General features: G+C 40.4%; 1 protein-coding gene across 2 annotated transcripts in view; it reads right to left on the bottom strand.

The window, feature by feature from the left end:
* The window catches only part of nup153 (nucleoporin 153), a 22,514-nt gene extending 2,310 nt beyond the window's left edge, over positions 1-20,204 (bottom strand). Inside the window, exons 1-21 of one of the 2 annotated variants that reach the window (XM_085346189.1) lie at positions 20,082-20,204; positions 15,461-15,680; positions 15,098-15,373; positions 14,132-14,271; positions 12,207-12,335; positions 10,442-10,558; positions 10,232-10,279; positions 10,014-10,067; positions 7,503-7,640; positions 7,333-7,385; positions 6,930-7,062; positions 6,658-6,819; positions 6,389-6,478; positions 6,227-6,311; positions 4,007-4,108; positions 3,272-3,919; positions 2,869-3,048; positions 1,784-2,728; positions 931-1,380; positions 614-832; positions 341-527 (exon numbers count right to left, since the gene is read on the bottom strand). In XM_085346189.1, coding sequence (XP_085202315.1) covers positions 341-527; positions 614-832; positions 931-1,380; positions 1,784-2,728; positions 2,869-3,048; positions 3,272-3,919; positions 4,007-4,108; positions 6,227-6,311; positions 6,389-6,478; positions 6,658-6,819; positions 6,930-7,062; positions 7,333-7,385; positions 7,503-7,640; positions 10,014-10,067; positions 10,232-10,279; positions 10,442-10,558; positions 12,207-12,335; positions 14,132-14,271; positions 15,098-15,373; positions 15,461-15,680; positions 20,082-20,204 — 4,499 coding nt within the window. The remainder of the gene's footprint in view (positions 1-340; positions 528-613; positions 833-930; positions 1,381-1,783; positions 2,729-2,868; positions 3,049-3,271; positions 3,920-4,006; positions 4,109-6,226; positions 6,312-6,388; positions 6,479-6,657; positions 6,820-6,929; positions 7,063-7,332; positions 7,386-7,502; positions 7,641-10,013; positions 10,068-10,231; positions 10,280-10,441; positions 10,559-12,206; positions 12,336-14,131; positions 14,272-15,097; positions 15,374-15,460; positions 15,681-20,081) is intronic. The other variant, XM_085346190.1, reaches the window with a different exon arrangement.
* Positions 20,205-20,412: the final 208 nt, after the last annotated feature.

Genomic DNA, 20,412 nt, shown 5'->3' with positions numbered 1-20,412 from the left:
ACAAGATAAGTTGAGGTCATTGATGGTCTTACTCTTCCAAGATGTTTTGACGATGTACCTATGGTATCAATTTAAAGGCCCTACGCCGCCTCGTTCTCAAATGATAGCGAATGACAGGTGCAACTAGTGACAGCATCTCACATACATCGATGGTAGTATCATTTTTCTATCTGATTTTTATTATTATTAACATACACTTATAGATAGCAGCCCAAATACCACTCTTTAAATATTTAATTTAGGATATTTAAGGCACGCTAACTTGGATTTAAGCTGTTTTGATGTGCATACACTGGGAAAACTTTACATATTAGCTGTAAACTGAGAAAAAGCAACATACCCAATATTGAAAGTCGGAGTTTGCCCAAAGTTGAATCCACCTCCAGGTGCACCTGATTGGGGAGCGATAGAGGGGTTGGCAGGGGGAACAGGGGAGGCTGAAGATCCTGCTCCGAAAGTAAACACACCTGAGGTGTTGTTGGTTGTAGCTCCAAATGCACTGGTTCCTCCAAACTGAAAGCCTCCACCTGATTTAAAAAAAAAAAAAAAAAAAAAAGGTGTTACATTTTAATGTCACAACTAAAATCATGAGGCTCGAAAGCCAGCCACTCACCTGGTGCGGGATTAGCACCTTGCCCAAATACAGGGGTGGGGTTACTCTGCTGTCCAAAGGCCGGGGGAGGATTGGGTTTGGCCCCAAAAGCTGGGGTCTGGGAAGGTGTGGCTGGGAAAGGAGATCCGAAAGATGATCCAAATGAAGGAGTTTGGTTGTTCCCGAACCCAGCAGAGGGAGCCGAGCTGAAGACAAATGGGGTTGGACCTGCAGATGGAGCTGTGATTGAAAAAGAATAGAAAACATAAATACATATGTCGATCATAAACAAATTGATCACTTATAATACCTGATGTAGATACTTCATAGTTACAGACCTGATGAGGAGGCAGCAGAGGGCGCTGCTGCACCAAAATTGAAGGTGGGAGCAGCAGCAGCAGCAGCAGCAGGAGCAGGAGCAGCAGCAGCAGCAGCAGCAGCATTGGTTGGAGAACCGAAGATGAAAGGCTGAGCTGGAGCAGGAGCAGAAGTGGAGTTGAGAGGCGCAGCTGAGGGGGCAGGTGGCTGGCTGTCCTGACTCTGGCCAAAGATGAAGTTTTTAGCTGGAGGAGCGTCACTGGAGGCCGCAGCAGGCTGACCAAACATGAAAGTGTTTGGAGCTGCAGAGGGAGCTGGGGCCGATGTGGAGGTGCTGCTGCTGCTGCCGCTGGCAGCACCAAACAGACTGGGAGTTGGGGTGGAGGACGATGAAGTGGTGGAGTTGGTGACATTGGTTGGTTTACTTGCCAGGAAAGAAAAAGCTGGTTTTGGAGCAGCAGAAGCAGGTTCTGTGCAGGACGAGATCATGACAGAGATCAATAAAACAGCAGAAAACAGCAATTAAACCCACAGTATCCTTTTAAGGCACCAACACACATGTCATAGCAATGAAAGACAAACAGATGTTTCCAGGTTATCACACATCCTGAGGTCTTAGTAATACAATGAGAGAGTAGAATGTTTTTTTTAAGCACAAAAGACCTACACAATCACAGGGTGAAAACGTGGATACTTTGGCATCTTCTTGCAAGAAAAATATTAAAATTTTATAAAATGAATCTACTGAACTGCAGCAAGATACTAAATCCCAGAATTGCTTAAGCATTTTTTATGATAGTAAAAGAAACTGCATGAATGGTCTAGAAACCACAATCTACCCAAAGTGCTGTTAAGTGACAGAAATTTAAGTACCTGCAGCACTTTTTCCAAAAGCGAAGGTAGGCTTTGGGGCTTCTGAAGATGATGTTTCATTCTTGTCTGTTGACTTTCCAAAAGTGAAAGCAGGTGGAGGTTGCTCTGTTGGAGCATTGGGCTTGCTGAACGAAAAGCCACCAGTGAAGGCCTGTGTAGTATCTGCATCCTTACTTGCAGCAGCAAAGAGGAAGGTAGACGGAGCAGAGGAGGTAACCGTTTCCTTCTTTTCCTCTGGCTTACCAAAGGTAAATGTAGGAGCAGCGGGTTCTTTAGCCGCCTGTGAGGACCCAAAAGTAGGGACTACTTGTGGTGCACTGGTGGCCAAACTCGGCTCCCCCAATCTCCCAAATACAGACCCGGCTGTGGCTGCTGAGATGCTGCCTGAGCCGGTGTCTGTATATGCTGTGTCACTCGAAGATGTTTTACTGTTACTATTTTCTTGAGAGGAGGGAGGCGTGAAAGTAATGGAGGATGAGGAGGTTGTCGAGGTGACTGTTGTTTTCTCTTCGGGTTTTGAAAGTCCAATTGTGAAGCCTCCCTTAGAAGAGTTGCCTTCTGTGCTAGAAGATCCAGTTCCAAACGCTATCCCACCGCTAGCTCCAAACTTAAACCCAGAACCTGCAGCAGGCTGGTCTGACTTTTTATCATCACTAGAGGCAGCCCCAAATTTAAAGCTCTCAGACGAGCTGCCAAATTTGAACCCTGATGTAGCAGTAGTGCCTTTAGAAGTGGTTTCTGATGAGGAGCTTCCAAACGGTACTCCAAATTTGAATCCACCTGATGAAGAAGACGAGGTCGACTCAGTGAGCGAGCCTCCAAATTTGAAACCCCCTGCTCCAGATGCTGAAGTACTGTCTGATGTGCCAAACTTAAAACCTCCAGTACTAGAGGCAGAAGATCCTGAGGTTCCACTGGCTGAGGAACCAAAAGTAGAACCAAAGGCTGAAACGAGAGGACACAATTAAAGAGGGAAAAGTGATGTAATGAAACAACAACACAAGAGAAAACCTTTTAGTACCCTACACACTTAACTAGTATTTACATGCTATTGAAAAATACTGCAAGTAGAGTGCATTTATTACCCTTGGGTTCCACTTTAGCTCCAGGTTTGCCTGCCTGACAGGCGACACACTGTACATCAGATGCTTTATTCTGCACAAGACAGACATCACATTCCCAGGCTCCCTCCGGCGTCTTGAACTTTTCTGCCAATCCCAACACAGGGGCACTGCTGGTTGATGAAGAGGCTCCTGCTGATGCTCCTGCACAGTCAATGATGAGATCATGAGGGGAAAAAAATAAATACATTTTTTTTATATATATATATATATATATATATATATATATATATATATATATATATATATATATATATATATATATATATATATATATATATATATAAGTTGAAAAACTGCAAAGGAGAGCTGGTGCAACCTAAAGCCAAGATTCAGCAACAGAAAAGCAACATTTTTAATTCATTACCTGGTTTAGCACTCGTGCAGGCCACACACTTTGTGTCCTCTGCTTTGTTCTGCACCATACAGGTATCACATTCCCATGCACCCTCAGGTTTTTTAAATTTGTCTCCAAACCCGGTGAACTCTGTAGAAACTGCGGCTGCAGGAGTAGATACAGTCTTAACCGGCGAGAAGGCCGAAGAAAGAGTCAGTGAGGGTTTGAGTCCCGTTCCGGGTTTGGCCGTTTCGCAGGCCACGCACTTTACTGCATCCGGTTTGTTTATAACAAGACAGGTATCACAGTCCCAGGTGCCGGCAGGTTTGGAAAACATTGTGCCAAAACCTGTTGTGGTTGTAGTGGTAGAGGTGGTGTTAGTGCTGCTGCTGCTCTCCAGCCCAACAGAGGTGGAGGGTGACTGTTTACTGTCCATGGATTTGGATGAAGACTTGGGCTGTGGGGCTGCGCAGCAAACACACTTAGTGTCTGACTGCTTGTTCGGAACCAAACAGACATCACAGGTCCAGTCTGCTGAGGGTTTGAACAAACCACCAAACCCCGTTGAAGAAATGGAGGAGGTTGCAGAGGTGGAGGCGGGGGCAGTGGACTGTGTGGACGTCTGCTGGGGAGTAGCATCGCGAGCTGGGGATATCTGAGCGACTGGAGAGGCGAAACCTGAAGAAACCAGAACATTAATTAAAGCAATGAACTTCAAAGTCAAACATCTGAAAATTTTTGATAACACAAAATACAAAGACTAACCAGGGGCTTTGAGAAGATCGAGGACGCTGCCCTGCTTCAAGGTCTTGGCTGGTTTGAAAGGTCCTTCAAAGTCTTCTGTGCTTTTTTTTACAGCTGCTTTTACTGTAAACATGAAAACATGAGACCAAAAACTCATTTCAAGGTTTCTCAGTTGATACAAACTAACAGGAAGCCAGAATTCATGATTTAGGCTTCAAAGAGCTCACTCCACAATTACTTCTAACAGGGTGACGTCATGTGCGGAACAGCGCTCCTCTGCCAATAAACGTCAGACACCAGCATGTGAATGTTAGAAAAATGCTTAGGCATAGAGGAAAAGTACTGAATTGGACTTGTAGTATGAAATGTTTTGCATACTCAATGTGAGTAGAAGGAAAGCATACAAGTAGAGCAGGGTGATATGGCCAAAAATATTTATCACGATATATATTTGAAAATTTGCGATAACGATATAACTGACGATATAATTGATGCGAGACAAAATACAAAATACAACTCCACAACTTTACTAGTGCAAAAAACCCATCCATTTATTTTCACTTAAACAAGCAGCTATTTTTAATGTGCATTAAAGCTATATAAAAATTTAACAGTGCAAATGCAAATTCCTTGCTGAAAGTTTAACCAAAGGCATTTCCAGTAGAAATGGGCTGACATATCCTGAGCATAACCATGTATAATATCCACTGAAGTTAAAAAGAGGTGCTTTGCAACATTAAACTGCAGTGTGCCAAATAAAAAAAGTCAAATACATTTTTTTTTTCAGAGTGCACCATAAGGTGCACGGGATTATAAGACACATTAAGCAAAACAAAGCAGTCAGATAAATCAAATTTTATTCAACTCATTCTTCTTGCTTCCTCCGCTTCTGTAACATTGATTCATTAATGCTGTATTCTATCACAGCTGCTCTATTCCCATGTTGTTGCAGTATATTAATGACTAACCTTCTATTGTGGATGGATTATCTCAGTTGTTCTCCTGACTGAAGTTTGGTCCGTTTACAGCATCCTGCCATGCGATTGCATTTGTCTCTAACCATCAGGAACCCTCACGTTAGCTTTTACTAAGTGGAAAAGTATTAGCGTTTATCCTGCAGCTTCACTGTTTATGTTATGCTAACATAGCTGTGTCGCTAGCGATCACGTAGCACATCATTATATACCACCTAGCCCAACTTCAGTAACCCTACAAACGTCACTGCTGTTTAGTTTTTTGTCTTCATTTATGTTGGAAGTGACAGCAGAGCTGTACGTTTGAATTTTTTCAGAAATCTCTCAGTCAGAACATGCAATATCATGCTTAGGTAACTAGCGAAACTAGCGAGCTAACTTCCGCTAGCTTCCTGCTAACTTCTAACTCCGTTAAATGTAATAAATTCTGTTTTCATGGATGCCTGGAAGTTAAACTTCATAGTTACACCTGGTAAAGTACTTGGTGGGTATCTGACAGACAAACACCAAACCAGTTCCACATCACTGAAGTGGCACCATTTTTACAAACTGGGTCATCCGTTTCACTCAACGATTGGCTTTCCCCTTCTCATTCTCCGTTGCCGCCATGCTTTTTCAGCCATGTGCGTATGAAGAAAAAAGGCACTGCGCATGCGCGTTTTACCCATATTCTATCGCAATATTTTCTTTTCTGATTTTTTTAATTTTCTTGCCTAACATTGTACCGGTATTACCGTGAACGGTATAATATGGCCCAGCCCTACATACAAGTATGAGTCCATTTATCATAAATCATTTCAGTAGAAGGAACCGCGCAAAATGGGTGCTTCACTCTGACTGTACTGTGTCTTCTTTGTGGCTGCTCACCATCTTTTCTAACTGTCGTGCAGATACACATCACACTGCACAACAGTAAAATTTCAGTACAACACACATTAGCAAGTGCTCACCAGCCGACACCATGCTGCACGTTGCTCAATACAATCAAATAGTGCTGCCAGCATTAATCTTGTGAAAATTAGGTTAACGCCATAACTGCATTAACGAGGCAAATATCCATTAACGAGCTAACCGCGCTGACACGTTGACGCCTTGCTGCCCTACGCACAGGGCAATCCGCGGCAACTTGTTAACAGATTTGCCACATTAATGCAGTTATGGTGTTAACGTCATTTTAACGAGATTAATGCTGACAGCACTATTTTAAATATACTGTCACAATGTATGTGAAAGGGCCTCTGGCATTTTTGTGACACAAAACACTTACCTGCTGCTGCTATGGGCGTGGTCAGCTTTCCATTCACCATAGAAGGACCCAGCTTGGCTACAGGTGCACTAAAAGTAAATCCAGCCTACAGAGAAACAATTATCAATTTAACCTTCTAAAGCAAGGTTGTGTAATTATTAAAAAAGTAGAAAAAATACTTACAGAGGGGGAAAAGGAAGGTGGGCTAGCAGCAGTGGTTTTGACAATAGGGGAGGAAAATGTGAAAAGTGGTGTTGAGGCTCTTGGTGGATCCTGTAAAAAGTGAAAAGAAAAAAAAAAACCCTAATTGGTGCTGACTGAAAAGCATTATTTCAGTCACTTACTCACCAGTAAAGTCAAGTTGAACTAGTTCAAAGTTTGTTTTGATGTCAATTAACAATTGAGACTCGCAGTTTTATGACAGAAAAACGCTTGGATGCTTTAAGACGTACCTTATCTGGGACTGTTTCCTTAACAGGAGTAACAGCCGGGATCTTGGGAGAGGAGCTAGTGGAAGTGTTGAGCGGCGGCAAAGGAGAAGAGAAGCTGAAGGTGGGTAATGCAGATGTGCTGATGGGAAGTAAAATGGCCGGGAGCTCTGGCACCTCCGCAACCTGCAGTCAGAAAACAAGCAGAAGCAACACGTTATACCTTTGTTTCTCTTACTGGATGAAGACTGTGATAACTTACAAAAAGATCACGATTAGATAAATCAAGATCTCACCTCATCTTCCAGACGTTTGGAGGAGGGCCGAGCACTGGTCTTCCCTCTCTTCATCTTTCCTCCTCCAGAGCTCACGCTGCTGACTGCAGGTGTGCTGGACAGAGGATAAACTGGTCCACTAGAACTCTTTGTGCTAAAAAAACAACAACAAAAACAAACAACAAATACAGGTATAAACAACCATTTGAATCATTTAACTTGTCGTGTTTTCTTACTTTGAATAAATTGACTAAAATAAATTAATTTGTGAGATAAATTCTAAACAAGATTTTTAAGCAGGACATAAATCTGAAAATGTAAGAATAGTAAATGGACTGAGGAAACTGTTACCTCAGTTTCTCAGAGACAGGAACATCGTTCTTAAGTTAGACTTGAACCTGATTAATCAGAGTCACTGTTTTACCTTTGAGATGGACCTGGGGTCGCTTCAGGAAGCTGTGGTGATTGTCTTGTGTGCTATGGGAATAATGCAAAAACAAAGGGATTACAAACAGTTTTTATATTTGATATATTCTGACTGGCTACAGTCAAATACAGAAATATCATGGCGGGAGGCACCACCGTGCAACTAACCGTATCTCTTGCAGTCCTGTCTACAGCTCGAGTCACTCCTCCGGGGGTTAAAGTAGGCCTGAAGGACACAGAGCGGTTTCCTGACACAGAAGCAGCAGGAACCACAAGTTTTTGCACTGGTGGAAGGTTAGAGTCCATCTGGATTTAGGAGGAAAAAAATAAATAAAAATAGAGTTAACTGAGAGGGCAGTGTTTGATTCTTGGTCTTTTCTGTGTCCATATTCAGAAACAGTTCATTCCTTTCTACTCAAAAATGAAACCGATCTGAAATGTGAACATCAACTTCTCTAAACATAAGAGCTGGGCGATAGAACGATAACGATATGTATCGCGATATAACTTTTACTCGATAGAGAAATTAAGCTATCGCGATAGACCTCGCCGCTCTTGTCCTCAAAGAAAAAAGAAAAAGAAAAAAAAAAGGTCAGCCAATCCAAATTAAGTAGCGCAGAGCCGAACCAATCACAGCCGCAGCGTCACGTCGCGTGGCTTGTTACGTACAGCACAAGTGCCAAGCCGCACGTGTGTTTGTTTGGGAAGCAGCCAGCGGGTAATGGAGCCAGCGCGTAATGGAGGAAATGAGTGTGCCGGCTAGAAAAATCAACCGAGCGTGACCGAAGAGAAAACAGATGATGGTTCCAATGCCGGAGAGATTGTCAAACGGAAGAGCCATAGAAGTTCCGTAGTGTGAAGGTATTTCGGCTATTTCAAGTCTGACAAAAAACAGAGTAGCGTGCACTGTAAATTGTGCCGAAAGCAAGTCTGGAAATACAATAAACTGGTGCATGCGTCACACTGTGCGCCACGTTATTGTTTCGGTGAAATGAATTTCTACAATACTGTTACTGTTAATTCTACTCTCTGCAGTGTTTAAATGCTTACATATACACACAGTTACTGTCCCTCCACACATACGACTCGGTTCTGCTTCTATGCCCCAGCTTTGTTTACTTTTTCCCACCGAGGCTTCTAGACTTCTGATTGGCCAACATTTCGGCACGGTTAGGAATCTAGCGCCACCTGCTGCTTTGGCATGTTCATAGCAGCGTTTTCCTTCATTTCTGCCTTTATGTGTGGACGGGATTATTTTTTAAAACGAAAACGGAAAATCTCCGTTTTCAAAAATACCCGTGTACGTGTGGACGTAGCCTCAGTCTCTGACTGGAAGCGCTAATTCGTCATTCGGCTTTTGTCAGACTAAAGTAACTGTTAAAACTGTTTGAAAAGCTAAGCTATACAACAAGGAGAGATTGAGAATTTCCTTTTAGTTCTCAGTTTAATTGATATTGACAAAAGTTAGTCAGTTTTGTCTGTTCTTCTGTAAAACAAACTAAGATTTATTTTTAGAATTAATATTTTGTTTCTAAGTGGAATTGACAATTTAGTCTGTTTTGTTTGTTCTATTTTGAAACTTAAACGCTTTAGCGGCTGCCTTTTGTGTAGTTTGCAATATTTGCCTTTATTTATCTGAAAAAGTCTCATGTTCCTTAAGTACATCTACCCTGTTGAACTTATTATGGGAAATAAATATTTAAATAAAAACAAGCTGCTGATTATTTCACATTTTACTTGTGAGCAACGGCACATTTAAATCTTACGAATATAGTTATTTGGCTTATATCGTGATAGATATCGTTATCGCCTGAAATGAAAAAAACATATCGTGATATGAAAAAACCTCATATCGCCCAGCTCTACTAAACATACATAAAATTGTACTTCAAAGATAACTTTATAGCAATCCTTCAGATGCTGTCATAAAGAAATTGCAATGTGGACCCACAGAGGACTGTCAAGATTATATTTTAATTTAAAAATATGGGGTTCGTATCAGGATTGCTTATGTAAGACTAAAAGAAAAACAAAAATAAAATACCACTGCCTCAAGAGGCATAACCAAGAAAATTCTAGTAACTGCTTGGTTATATTTTGAACCATGCCAAGAGTAAAACAGAAATTACACATGAAAGCCCTGGTTTGGGTAAGCAGGGTTTCTTGTTCAGACCTGTAAGGGTGAATACACCATTGTTCTGCACTGCAGCTGTTACAGCTGGCAACGCCTGACAGTTATTACTGAGGACAAGTTCATTCCAGAGCTGGCACAATTTAACAATGGACAGCACTTAATACAGCGCACATTAACACCATTTCATGAGCCTGCCAGAGTTTTGCTCACAGGTGTGTGAGGACACATAAGAGATACACACAGAGTGAGGAACAGCTGAGGAGACTCCCGTTAATAAGCGTAAAGGAGACCAAACCGGTAGGGGACAGAAATGACATGAAGACAAATTGCAACAAGTGCTGCTGCACTTGTACAATGATCTCCTGTTTGTATCACTAAGCACACTGCAGAGGACACTTGAGAAATGTAGATGTTGATCTGCAACCACAAGCTTTCACCCACATTCAACACCGTTATTAACGAACCAGAGGTACAAGGCTAAAATTGGACAGCTATGAGCTAACTAAAATTTTGATGGCCACATATATTCTAAAACTGGTACTTACCCGTTTCCTTTTAGACAGGAGATGTAACGCATCTGGATTTACACCATCCACTGGCTGCAAGACAGAACTCAAGTGAGAACTTTTTGGGCTGGATGTGGTGTCAGTATAACAAAATAATATAAACCAGCTTCTCAATGTCTGGGGTGTTTATCCTCACATCATGTGCTGCAATGTACAAAGTGTCACAGATGTGTATGCTGAATATTAAAAGCTCTTACTGGTGACAGTAAGAGGGATGAGGCTGCTGCAGGGATTCGCTTGGCATCCTGTAAATGAAGACAAATAAATGTCCATCAGGTTTAAAGATTTTAAGCAGGAACACCTGCCAGAACATTTCGACAATGTTTATATTTGCATATTCACTTCCGTGTGGGACACCAAACTAGTATAATAAAAAGTATAATTTCATCTTGCATGTGTGTACTCACAGCAAGTGGGCTCGACATGCGCTCCAAAGACTGCAGGATGCGTCTGGCTGTGGCGCTGGTTACCCCGCAGGGCTGAGCACCAGCAGGCTTGGCCTTGATCTGTCTCCTCACCGGGGCCTGCATATCAGATAAACTACTTCAGTCTACAGTTTAATCAATATTCAAACTATAATGTCAGTATCACAAACAAACAACTTACTCCAACATCTTAAACATGCTCTATGCAACATTTATTGTTTATTAAACACAATTATTGCCAATATATGAGCATATTATACCTTTAACCTCTCTAGCATTTTACACCCAACAGCGTGTGGACTGGTGTCTGTGCGCAGGACAAAAATTGAATGCTGTGCCTCCTTCTCATTCACATCACCAAAAGTAAGCAACAACAGCTTTGAAATGGATTCCAGTAACCACTTATATATTTCCTTGTGTTGCCAAATACACCGTTTACAGCGATATTTTCATCATCATTTGTATTATGGTGGGCAATCTTACATGGCAACACATGGATGCAAACAGAAACATGAATACCAGAATGACGAGTGGAGCTGAGACAGAACACACATTGTAGCTCGGAAAGAGAGAACGGTGAGTTGAGACAAATGAAGGATCTTACTGCTAACCCAGGAACTACCTCTGTATCAAGAACTTTGTTTAGTTACAGAAAGTCTGACAGAGACCAAACTGTACTTTGCATATTATGCTGCACAGTGGTCCGCAAAACGGGCCACCACAAACCTATTCGACCACCTATGAAAGAACCATATGAACGAATATGGAGCAAGTTTACGAATGAGAAACAAAAGAACCATCACATGGTCAAAATAAATCCTAGAGTGAACCTTTAAGGTACAATGTTTATATTTGATGTTTTGTATAATAATATTTTATGCTGGGTCTTTAATCATTTAGTTTTAAGAAGTATTTTAGACTTTATAAAGTCGCATTTTTACATTCTTAAACAGTTGCTCATGAGTTTTAAATAAAAGAGACAAATAATCGTATATGAATGAGTAATGTTCAGTCCTGAGTACAAAATTTCTCATGTAAAACAGAAACATATCAGGATATGAGATTTTAATCATACCACACAGTCCTAATAGCTTCCACCAAACAGACTCCAACACAAACTCAACAAACACAAAACTGCTGTGGTTTTGAGTGCCATTTTGCCAAAGGCAACATTAGCAAACAATCAAGCCAAGGTTGGCTAGCTACGTGCTACATCTGGTACCAATCACTGTGGTCACAAAAGCAGATAATCCTAACATCAGCCAGACAAAAAAAGAAGAAGAAGAAGAAGAAGAAAAAGGACTTTATTAGATAAAACTGTCTACCTGGATAAGCCGGACTACATTACACTACCAGAACAACAGTCTACATTAGCAGGGCATTCATGTGTTTTTCTGGATCAAATCCGACCCTCAGAAACTACTGCAAACTACTACAATGTTAGACAATCCAAAAACTCCTGATATATAGACACTTTTTATTACAAGATTAAAAATATACTTCAGTGCAACCCATGTTTTCACTGTTTTATTCAACACAAGCTACATTAAAAATAAATGCAAGCACACCTGTAAATGTAACATAGTGAATGCATGAATATTATGTTTTACAAGGGTGTACCAACCAAATTAAAAATAAATAAATAAAATACAACGCATAAGACCTACTGCGATAGACTGCTACTCGGTGCCATGGTAACAATAAAAGCTTCTGTTTTAACACCATACATGACCATCATCTTGCTCACCTGATACGGTGTTCCAGGACGACTGCGCAAGCTCCTGACTGCAGCTGCACCACCATAGGTGGTCTTCCCGGGGTAGAAGGGTGAATCTCCAAGCTGGCTAGAGTTCAGCACAGTGCTGTTTAAAGTGGACTGGAACGGAGGAAGGTAAATATAATTCTGAGTCATTTTTTCATACATTCCTAAATTAGTTATTATCCTAATTTATGAGAGGGCTATTTGTTATGATTTACTTTACTTTAACTCATGAAATAAGAAAAACATTTCAAAATAAATCAAGTGCAAAGTTAAACTGCAAATATGTGTTATAGTGCCTTCAATATACAATGAAAGTCAAAGGTATACTATGACTTTTACTGGTCAAACCATAGCTTTCACATATTCTTAGAAGTTAATTTATTATAATCTCATGTGGTTTTACAGGGAATTACTAACTGTTACATTAGAGCTTCCTAAAACATGTCCGACAAGCTCAGACTTGTATTAGGCGTTACTCTTACTTTTTTGTTTAAATATTCAACTGTTGTTTTGTCTTGTTAAAATCAGAGCTAGACTGAACAGCAATGCTACTTGCTATGAATTGGTTGGCCTCAAAAAGTAAATGTAAAGCAGCCTAACATTACTAAAGTAATCTTGTAAACAAGATATTGTCTCTTAGAGGGATAGTAACAGTGATTTTACATATTATCTAGGGCTGCCACGATTAGTCGACTATCAAAATTGTTGACGGCTAATTTAATAGTCGACTTTGTAAGATCCCAAAAGATCCAGGAATAAGTAGTAGAATTTAAGAGTGTAATAGCGGACTGAAACAGAAGATGGCAGCACTGCATGTACAAGGATGCCAGCTGCCGTTAAACCCCGAAGAAGAAGAAGAAGCTGTGTCCCAGAATTCATAGCGCGGCCCTGCTCAGTTTCCAACAATGGCGGCAGCTAGTTAGTTTTAATATTACTCTTATTATTCTTTCTGGGTCACAAAATAAACGTTTAGCATATTTTCAGGCGAGAATGTAGCTGTGTAAACCTCAAATATCTGCTCAGTTTATCAAGACACCACATATTTTCAAAAGCGCTCCGACGTTTTCGGAGACGTCTGTTACCCAGCAGCTCGATAGCTAGCCGGGGTTCAAGGCTCACTAGAGCCCGTGAGAACACCGAACTCCCGGCAAATTGTTTTCAAACCCACCGCCCTCTTTCGCTACTCAGGTCAAACGTGATGTACAAGTCACTTAGATAACTTAACAATGTTGTTTGGCTTTTTTCAGTATTTTATTTGTTCCTGAGTAAATCGGTTTGGCTGAGATTAAAGTTATAGTTTTTACACAGATGTATAAACGTCAAGCAGACAACTGATCATCAGAAGTGTGAGATGGTAGAGAATATACTCCAGTGTCCTGTTATATTTTAGATAGCAAGGAGCAGATGGCTGAGTTTATTAAACTTCACCGAGACAATCAGCAAATTTCATTAAAATGTAATAAACTATCATCTTGTCTTTATTTTTAGTTAGCACATACCTTAAACACTTAAAACTGTAAGCTAATGATAGTTATATAAGAGCAGATGCATGCTGGTGCAATAAGCTGTACGTTGTACGTCCAATAGATGCATGATCTGATTAGTCGACTAATCGTAAAAATAATCGGTAACTAGTCGACTATCAAAATAATCGCCCTAATATTATCCAACAAAAATATCACTGTAAATTTATAATTTAGAGCTCGAAGGATCAACATTTGACTGCACTTCGAAGCAAAGATCAGCACATTTACATGAAGCTGTTGTGATAAGCAAGCTTCACCCAATCATGTTCCTCACTCATCTCATGGCACCCTGGTAAAACATGTATGAAACTCTTTTTTTAAGAGCTTTTTAGAAACATTACATGCTGAGAGATTCAGGATCTTGTTGGACAGACAAACACTCACATTGGATGATGTTCCAAAGACAGACAGGTTGAAAGCAGGCTTTTTCAGGCTGGACTGGGAAGGTTGAGGTCCAGAGTTTGTTCTGTCTGTCTCCGGGGACCAAAGCTGAGGAAGTGATGCCGTTTTAGAAGTGGGGACATCTGAAAAAGAAAGAGATACTGAAAATCTCTATAATTCAAGAGAGCACTAGTGTGTTAATCTAGCTTCTAGCCGTGGCTCTATAGGGCTTTGAAAATCTGTCCAAAAAGTGTGGGATATAAAATGTAATTTATTTATTTATTTTAATTACAGCACTTTGTTTTGGTTATGTGGCTGAGTTGTTTGTATATACTAGATCCCCTCTACCTGAACTGCCCATCCACATATGCAATACTTATTTGATTGCATTTTAATCTAAAAATGTATCCAAAAAGCAAAATCACCAGTTCTGCTTAGTCTGAGGCGAGAAAAACAATGTTTATAAGAAGATCATAAAAATCAACTCAAATTATAACTTTTACGTCAAATCTGTTCAGACTCCCTTTCTTCATCCTGTAATTACCTTACTAGCTGTGCTAAACATGGTTTCATCCCACGAACAAACAGTATTCAAAGGGTAGAGTCCTGGAATAAAGAAATCAGCTTTGCATATGCAAATGTATGGAAGTCCAACACATTGCGGTCAAGGCTATATATGGGGTTGTAGTTGTGTGTTTACATTTAAACAACAGTAGCCAAATAGTCTGAACACAGACCGGTTTAACGGCACAACAGATCCAAAGAACTCAACACTGAGGCTCAATTCACTCATCAACTGAGAATTAAATTTCTTCTAACTGCTCCACTATCTCAACCCACTTTGGAGGAAAAGCGAGTGTATGCAGAACATTGCGGATTTCATGTTTGTAGCTGCCACTTTTTAAATATTTACATTATGTCAGATTACATTACAAAACACTTAAACACACAAATCTGCCATCTATTTACCCTTGTCAGATGCACGGGAGGAGAATCCACTTGTGGTGGAGATGTTATCATCTTCATGCTGTGACAGGTTATCCTTAATCTCTTTTACCAAGGAAAAGCCAGTGGAAAAGGGTCCAGGGGCTGAGGAGGTGGAGGGCTGTGAGAAGAGGCTACTGGAAGCCCCCAAAGTTGGGGAGGAGGCATCCAGTGGGGTGAAGTGGAGATGGGAGCGACTAAGAGGAGGTCGCGAGAGCACATATTCCTGAAAGTTCAGGGATGCTCTGCTTGTTGAGGGCTCTGTGTAAGAAGGACAAATGTGACAGGTGAGCTCAGCAATACAAAAAAAATATCACCACTAACCATATGATCTGAAAGACCCCTCACCTGTGTTACTAGTACTTGGCTCTGGGGAGTCACGTCCATCGAGGGGAGGTGGTCCCTCTTCGCTACCATTAGGAGGAGGAGGCGGTTTGCAGTTTTGCTCTGTCCCATGTATATCCACTCCTCCTTCAGGAGCATCGCCATTCTTGAAATATTTCTGCAGCCAGGAAGGAACGATGCTCTTTACTGTGTCTGTCACTCGACTGATGAGGCCTGACTGCTGCTGATAAAACCAAGAGGAGGGGAGAGGAAAGAGTCAATAAGGGTGTAAAATAAATAATATTTAAATTAAACATAAAAAACAAACCAAGTCAGTATTTGCAGCTGTTTCATTTGAAAATTCCTTTGACAACTAGCACTGGACACTATGCAATGTATGTAAAATAAAATTCCCTGCTAAAAGTGTTGCTAGTTGAGTCTTGTGGATTTTTCACTTTTAACACCAAAACACAAAAAAATCCCATACTCAGTCAAAAGACCTAATAAACTTGTGGTAAATCAACTCCACATAACCGAGTCATAAAAACCCTGGACATTGCAGATTAGCAAACTACAGCTATACATTGGATTTTTTTATTTGAATCAAGTGCACAGCCCGTCATTTGCAATGAGACTCTATTCGTCTTCACTGGCGCAAAACAAAACAAGCACAGAAATTGGGTCAGGCACTGTGCATGCTTCTGTGAAACACTGAGCAAATGACGTTCTGCACTGTACTCAGGTCAAACACTGGATGAATTCCTGTCGATGCAGAGGAGTCAAATCTTCTAAATACCATGCATAGAAAGTAAATGCATTTCAACACCCAGTTATACTGGGACACACATTTTATGATTTGTAACTTTTTTAAGCCATCTCTGAGAACAAAACAATCTACAATTAATTTAGTTCCCCTCATTCTTGTCTCCCTACTCGGTAGCTCATCAGTCTATGCAATTTAGCTCTGGGCCTTGTATTCCAACTTCCCCATCTTGGACTGCAGTTGACAACAGCAGTCCTTAATTTGTCCTGCAGAAGAACTGTGATTCACTTTAACTAGAAACTACAGCAACTAGAGAGCTTGGTCATGGACCTCTACACACAGCTCACTAAGGCTACAAAGCGAGCTCGACCATTAGCAACTGCAGTCCACAATGATGAAACTCATCCACAGCAGGAGACACTCAGTGGAGAGCAGCTAATTAGTGCTTAGTGATTTTTTCCGAAATATAAGCTATGATAATGCACATTATCAGAAGTTTAATTATTTATGAACATACTACAGGTGACAATTTGTGTAATTATTAAACCACAATAAACATCGGTCATAATTTGACATCTTTGAGTTAAAAAGTCATGGAAAACAATTAAACACAGATAAATTAAACTTTTTTTGCATGTTAATCTATAAGTTCTTACATTTTAGAATTTTTTTTAATAAAAAAATTTGAACTTTATACAGGTTTTCACATGGCACGTTACAAGTTAATAATTTATGCCCATGAGCAACTGCTATTGCAGTGTGCATATACTCCCTGCCTCTGCCACAAAATACAACCTAAACACGAGGAACACTGTGCCCTCATTGATAGCACTCTTCTTGTTTTAGTGTAAAGTAATGACATAACTGTAGTTCTGTCTCTTTGGCATACTGGCAAGCTAATCTTCATACTAAGAAGGTAAAAAGGGTGTTTTCACATATGGATTCGATCTTGGGAAATTTTTCTACACATTAATCAATTCAAATGAAAAATATCCACCCAAAAGTTTGTGTGAGGTCAGACTGAGCTGATGTGAGGACAGTCCAGTGCACTATTGAGCAGTCTTGCCTGCGTCCTAACTCATTTATGCTCTGCTAGCTTCATCAGCTAAACCAAACAGAATATTTCCAGCAGTGTTAATATGTCTGATATGAACTGTTTCATACTGACTGCAAAATGTGAGAAAAGGAAACTTCAGAAAGCATCCTGACCAGAGACACCAAATGTGAAAACAGTTCCAGAGAGAGGACTGACCGATCTCTCAGCCTGTAGCTAAGTTTAACAAGAACCTGCCAAATTTGAAGCTATGTGGCAAATAGACTTTCAGCACACAGACCATTTTACTTTTGGTTTGTTCTTAAAAACAAAAGAAAACAAAAAAAACTCAGCCTAGCAGCCTTATTTTCAGTGTGTAACCTGAAACAGCAGGTGAAAAGATTAGTCTTCTTCAGATTTAAGCTTTTTGAACAGGTGATGTGATAAGTGACTAAGTGGATTCTAAATTGGTGGTCTTTTGATGCAAGAAGACGTTTATTGAAAACATTTATTTAATGTAAAGTCTGGTGTTATTGCTGTACTTGGGTGTCTTCATATTAAGACATCAATGCTGTTTGTGATAAGAGAAGGCAGAAAAGGAAGCTCTGAGGAAAAGCACCAGCTTGCAAGTGCATCTTTTGGAGACACCATGTACCCCGCAGTGACTTTCAACACTTGATAAGCTATATATGCTCCTTCCTTCCTCCTTATCTATGCCACACACCTGTGGGGCACCCTGTACTTTACCCTGTGTGCAAATACACTAGTGTATTCACATGTGTATAAAATGTGAAAAATGAGCATAAGCACCACCATAGTGTTGCTTTAAAAAAAAAAAAAAAAAAAAATCATAACTGTAGACACAGTAGCATAGCTAAGACCCAAGAGTGTTGCACGAACTGCACGTCAACCTCGAGAAGCCTGAAGTGAACAATATCTAATTAAATTTGTGCTCTTATAGTGAAGCCAGCCCGACTGTTTTGAAGAATTGCAATCCTACCAAGCTCCTTCTGCTTTCTCAACAAAGTGTTGTGTAAACAAAACTGATGATGAAAAATTAAACCTATCTTTTAAACTGTAAATAAGATTTGGGTAATTGTTGTTTGAGGGTGAGTGAGACTTTACTTAAATATGAAAGTTCAAACACTTCTGCATCATGTGCTATTGAATCGATGCACAATTTAAAAAGACTTAACCTTGACTCGCATGTTACAGAGGTGAAAAACTATTCAACTTCTTTTTGTGTTTCATGCCACAGTTTCATGTACTTGTCTTCATTGTTACCATGAATGCCATTTCTATTTTAACACTATGTGCGAAGTCAAAAGGGTACATTGCCATGGGATCAATGCTGAATTATGCAAAATCTGGGTTGCTGATTATGTGAGATATGCTGTTAAGAGCTGTAACATGACACTGGCACGACAACAGCAGAGCTTGGAAAATTACATGAATCTTCTTTTTCTGCTGTTGGTTAACTGGTGCTTTTAGGTAGAAGTGTGAATGTTTTTCTGTGTATATGCATTATCCCTATAACAGTCTGGCGACCTGCCCAGGGAGTACCCTACCTGTCGTTCTATGACAGTTGGGATGGGCTCCAGCCCTCTGCCCTTGTGACCCTGAATTGGATTCTGGTCAATTAGCAGCTTAATAAATCACTGCCACAACTTGTAAAGAGTCAAACATAGTCGTATGAATGCAATCAATTATAATGCTTGATAGAAACATGTTGATTATACTTGATTTGTGATATTACCTGATCCAGAGCATCAAACACGGGAGGAAAACAAAAACCATGAAACCCAGAAGAGTCGAATTAAAAAATGTGTAGTATTTTGTTTGTATAATCAATATATCTTGATCATTAATAATATCTATCCAAAATCCTGTCTTACTTGAAATTCATAAATGTGACAACTTTGTGCTGGTGCTGATGATTGTACAACTACGACTATTAAAGACGATTGTCAAGGAAAGTCGATTGTATATTTCTCGAAAAAAAGAAAGAAAGGAAGAAAGATTTCCAGTTAATTTGCACTCCAGTAGCCAATACACTTGTAGTTAACTGGAGTTTTTTTTAAACTGACAAAAACACAAAAGTACACAAGATAGTCTTAGCCACCATTAAGATCACAGGGTGGTCTTAAAGCCAACAATACCGCTGTCCAGGCGGCAAATATACCCACTAAGGTAACCATGTGGGTTTCCAAGCAGCCAATGCTCTCTGCGCAGTTCAGCTGGCTTTGATTTGGCTAACGGTGCCTAGCACTTAAAAGGTTTCCACCCAGCCCACCAACACAAGCTTAAAATGGAAAACAGTTATGTGTACCCCGAGACAGTTGTTACTTAGAACCAAACCATCTTGCCACGTCTACCTGCAACAGTATGACGCCTCAAAACTTAAGAACCGAGGACAACAATGCGCCGTTCCCCGAAACTAGCGTCCACTAGCACTAGCTCCATCGGCTAACGGTTAGAATCCTACTTCCTCGCTTTCTACGAACTTTGTTAACAGTTAAAAACTCACGACTTCAGCAAATGTTGGCCATCTCAACTTCTCGCATGTGAATGAGCACTTAATCAACACTCGTAACCTAATGTAAATGACACACCGTGTTGCGATTTGACTGTCAAGCCCGCCTGCTTTTGCTAACCTATGAGCTAGTTAGCTAGCCTTTAGCCGTTAGCATTTCCTGTGCATGCTAGCAGCGCGTGGAGGCCACGAGCACTAACTGCAGGCCACAAAATGTCTCCAACTAAACAATAACAAGACCTCAAGAATACAAGCATTACAGTCACTGTACGGTCCTCGAAACGGGCTTTAAACTTAAATTGTTCATTCTGTTTACCTGTTTACTCTTGGCGTAAGGTTTAGCGGCAATATGATATCTCCTGCTTCTAATTTTCCCTCCACCCGTGGCCGCCATGTCGTCTGAGTATCTTTCGGTGTTTCGGCGCCGGATAGCTGTCATCCAACACAGTAGCCACTCTCAAAGGAACTATGGGAAATGTAGTTGCACAACCTAACAAAGGAGGTAAACTCGACAGGTCAAGCCTATGGCATCATGGAGATAATTATTATCATAAGGGTAATACGAGTAATTATAAGGACATTTGTACATTTACATTGACCAAAAAATAAATAAATAAAAAATCACAAGTATACGGTTAAACAACATA

The sequence above is a fragment of the Diplotaxodon limnothrissa genome, linkage group LG22 (genome assembly GCF_057381915.1).
Source record: "Diplotaxodon limnothrissa isolate DT_005_m linkage group LG22, D_limnothrissa_male_GT1.1, whole genome shotgun sequence".
In the NCBI taxonomy this organism is placed as follows: Eukaryota; Metazoa; Chordata; class Actinopteri; order Cichliformes; family Cichlidae; genus Diplotaxodon; species Diplotaxodon limnothrissa.
This window is presented reverse-complemented; position numbering and strand designations above follow the sequence as displayed.